Source organism: Marmota monax, unplaced genomic scaffold (assembly GCF_021218885.2).
Source record: "Marmota monax isolate L192 unplaced genomic scaffold, Marmota_monax_Labrador192_F-V1.1 WCK01_AAM20220418_F8-fsc03175, whole genome shotgun sequence".
NCBI lineage: Eukaryota > Metazoa > Chordata > Mammalia > Rodentia > Sciuridae > Marmota > Marmota monax.
In genome coordinates this window covers 1-4,102 of record NW_026694948.1, presented here as the reverse complement: position 1 = coordinate 4,102, position 4,102 = coordinate 1, and the positions used below count along the sequence as shown (strand labels likewise).

The following is a 4,102-nucleotide window of genomic DNA, read 5'->3' as shown; positions in this document are numbered from 1 at the left end:
TTTTCTTTTTTTCTCATTAACCTTTTATTTTAACTTAATTTACAATAAAGAAACAGAAAATAAGTTGATCATTAAAAAAATATCATAGCTGTCAATTTAAAATGAGATTCTTATTAAACAAAGCAATAACACTATACCCTATAATTACATCATTAATTTATATACAAGAATTGTGTGCAAAGTGCTTTTCATACTATAAAATAAAGACTTTGGAATAAGATACAAATGGTTATCCCTAGCAGTTAATTACCCCTGACTGCTTGTAATGAATCTCAATTTCCTACTTTCTTAATTTGCATTTTATTTATTTAAATACTAAGAGAAAAGCCACCATTTTCTGATTTCATACTTGATATCTAATTTTTTAAAATAATCCCTGATCCACAAGTTTAAACTTTATTTCTACATATAATTCAGTTACTTTCTCCATTTTTTTCCTAAATAAGTAGAGGATAGGTTGTTTCTTTTTTGTCGTTTTTAAGCAAAGGTAGATCCTTTTAGACATGTTTAAATCTAGATGGATTAAAAACTAAAAAAAAATGAAGTTATATGAAAGAAGAAATAAGAACATGAGTTTGGGAAAAGCAAATTGTATTCTCATACTTTTTCTTCAGGCAAATAAAGAACCACTCTGTATATTAAAGTTGGACTAATTTCTTCCCTCTTATTAAAAACACTCTGAACACATGCTAATCCCAACATCTTGCAATACAGAATTCTTCAAAATTATCTGTTACAAAGTCTCTGATTCATAGAAATCTTTAAAGCACAAACTACATCTAACTAAATGTAGAGTTTTGTAAGGTATACAGGAAGAATGATTTTCCAAATCTTCAAGGATCTAAATTACAGTCTTCCTTTTAGTCTAAAAAGGTGAGATGTGGGATAGAGGGACTTAAATTTTCATTGGTTGAACATGCCTATTCATATAAAAGCATATGGCCTGTTAGCTTGCAAAACCTTCCAATACCCCTAATGAAGTATGTATATCCAAATATTATACCCCCAAGGAAAAACTGAGGCACTAAGAGGTTAAAGAGTCCAGTCTGTATAGTTTACCAGTTGCAGAAAAGTGATATTAATGTGTTTCCTTTTTTACCTTTGTAAAAACAGTATAAATAAGTTTTCATTTTATATTTCAAAGCACCCTATGAAGCATACACTAGATATCCTCAAAGAAAAATAATTAGAAAGGAATATATGTATAGATTGAATTAAAATCTTATAGGTTATATCTGTAGGCTCAGAATAAACTTTTAAATCTATTACATTAAGCCCATTTTTCATAATTTCCATCATCATGTTATGTCTATCTGTAACTCATTTGTAAAAACTAAGTCTAGTACAAAGGGATATAATTTTTAATAATGATGCCTGACATTAACTCTGAGATGTGACTACTCAAGAAAGATTATGTGCAGCCCACAAAGTGAATGTGGAGAAGATTCTTCCAACAGTTTCTACTACTTGGCATGGCAATTCAGTGACTAATATAAAATCCATTTACCCTCATTTGAAACTCATTCTTGGTTTACATTCTTTCTCATATTTAACTTAGAAAATGAAAAATACCCACTTATATAAATCGATCTCATTATCAGACCTGTACCTTGGGAAGCAGCTTATATTTCTCTATGGAAGATAATCAGGTAAATGTTACCAAACAATAATTTAATGTCCTTCAAGTTCAAGAGTAGGGTACAATATATGTTACTTATAACCTAGTTTAGATTGATTATTCAAGTATCAGCACTATTAGTCCTTAAAATGTTATCATTTGTGTAGTGCAAAAAACATGTGTGTATATATGTACACAAACCAAACTACTGGACAACAAAAAAGAAATGTAATCATCACAAATTAAGATTTTCTTGTGAACTCCACAATCCATTTCATTCTGAGGTCATCCAGGCCCAGCAGTCTTCTTAAGTAAAATATCATTTTCTTCAGTTCAGTTTTCTTCTCCTTCTTTGATAATACAAATGCACCAACCACTGGGCAATAAAAGGCCATATAATAGCAAAAGTTAATGCACCAGGAGACATCTCAAAGGGCCACCAAGATGGTCTTTGTGAGGAAGGTTGAGTACTAGTCTGCAATGTTGATGATTTTGCCTGTGAAGCAGTTAGTGTTTCCAGTTTTTGAAGTCTCTGAAGGACATTCTGCATGTCCTCCTGCAATCTCATGAGCACTAGAGCAATCTGCTCATTGAGGCTGCCTCGTGATCCTCTGTCTCAGCCCCAGCGTTCTCCGTCACCTCCACTTCCCACTTGCCCACCTTTGGTTCCTTCGCTCCAATGTGGCATCCTATGTCCTCTCCCTCTTCTGACATTAGAGAATTCCTCATTTTCTCCGCCTCGCTTCTCACGGTGTGGTGCTCCACTGTTATTTCTGCCATCTTCTCCTCCATGCTTTACTTCACCTTTTCCTTCAACTGTTACCACCTGCATATTTCCAATGTTGCCACTTCCAGGAGATACTTGGACATCTTCAGGAAAACCAGAATTTTCCAAGGGCTGATTGCAATCACTACCCAAGTAATATTGAAATGGTCCATTGTTTGATGTAAAACTGTCTAAAGACTCTTCTTGTCCAAATTGCTCCATAGAATCACAGTAAACTTCACTATCTGAATCACTTGTCAAATGCTGAATTCCTGAAACATCTTCAACATGATCATCATTTATATCTTGGTGAATGCAGGCAGCAATTTTTTCAGTTTGTTCCATGTTTTTATCAACAGGTTTTACGTCATCAGCACTTTGGTCACTTGGAGAAGAGTTAGCATGAATGTCATTTTGTATCTCCTGAACAAAGCTGTCTTTATCATAGCCATTCGTGATAATAATCTCCAAATTCTTATAATCTGATTTCTTCATCATCTGCTTAGCATTACCATTTGTTCTGCTCCTTTTACTTCTTGGGCCTCTTCTTCCTCAGACTCTGCTCCACTATCACTGCTTTCAGCTTTACCATTAACAGTCTTAGCATTTGGAGTAGAAGTTAGAACATTACCAAGATCTGAGGTTAAATCAGAACTCCTTCCACTCTTTTTGTCTTCTACAATTTCATAAAATGGACCTATGACATGTAGCAATTCTTCAACTTTTTCAGTCATTGGCATAGTTTCAAGAATCTTTTTCATTTCTTCAACATATGCAATCATGGCTTCTTCCTTGGTCATATCACCCAAAGAACTCCAAGCATCCCATTTACATCTTCCAATAGGATCCCAGAATCCAGGTCTTGAAAGCTTATAGGGTCCTTCAGTTGCCTGTTTATAGAAGCTATAGAACTTGAGCATCATTTCATTTGTTGGCTGGAATGAACCATTTTCCGGCAAACTCTGGATCACCTTCACGGCCGCCTCAAACCTGGTTTCATGGACAGATCTAGTGTCCGCCATCTCCAGCCGACAGCGCGGGCCCCGGTACCAAGATCTGTCGGCAGGAATCAGGCAGCAGCAGCAGCACCAGCTTTCCCAGGAGCCTGCATGAAACTTCCATTCTGCCACTTGGATTCTGTGACCTAGCGCAAGTCTCTTAGCCAACGGCACCGTGATACCACTCCAAAGGGTAGGGGATTGGGGACTTTGGATGGAGATGCTTGGCCCCCAAGTTTATGACAACTTTCACCGCCCCAGCCAAGATGTCCGAGCAGCAATCAAAGGAGGTCGCCCGCTACTCAACTGGGTCGGAAGGGGGACACCTTCTCCTACACGACCCCTTTCTATGAGCCCCAGGAAGCCCAGCACATCCCTTCTCTAGCCCGACTTAAAAGGGGATTGGGCGTGGGAAAGGGGCGTTAGAGGGCCCTATACAGACCGTCAAACCTACAAAGGGATACCCTGGGCCTTCAACGAGCGAGCACAGCTCCCCCGCTTCCTTGGGCATTGAGAAAGCGCCCCCAGACCCATAAGGGGTGTGTTGTCTTGGGTTGCGGGGTCGGAGGGGTGCGACCCGGAAATCTCAAAGTCGCCCCACTAGGAGCATCGTTTTTGTCGGTTCAGGATGGGTTAGAGGGGTTACTAGCACAAATCTAGTCGCGGATCCTAAGACTTTTCTCTTCGAGCCGCGGTGCCGGCATTTACCTTCATACCCTG

The 4,102-nt window shown here is 38.3% G+C and overlaps 1 protein-coding gene across 1 annotated transcript; it reads right to left on the bottom strand.

Moving 5' to 3' along the window:
* Window positions 1-1,028: 1,028 nt before the first annotated feature.
* Window positions 1,029-3,503, bottom strand: LOC124081249 (acyl-CoA-binding domain-containing protein 5-like). The gene is given in 2 exon segments (XM_046427463.2): window positions 1,029-2,899; window positions 2,902-3,503. Coding segments are annotated over 2 exon segments (1,458 nt in total). The 5' UTR covers window positions 3,407-3,503; the 3' UTR covers window positions 1,029-1,946.
* Window positions 3,504-4,102: the final 599 nt, after the last annotated feature.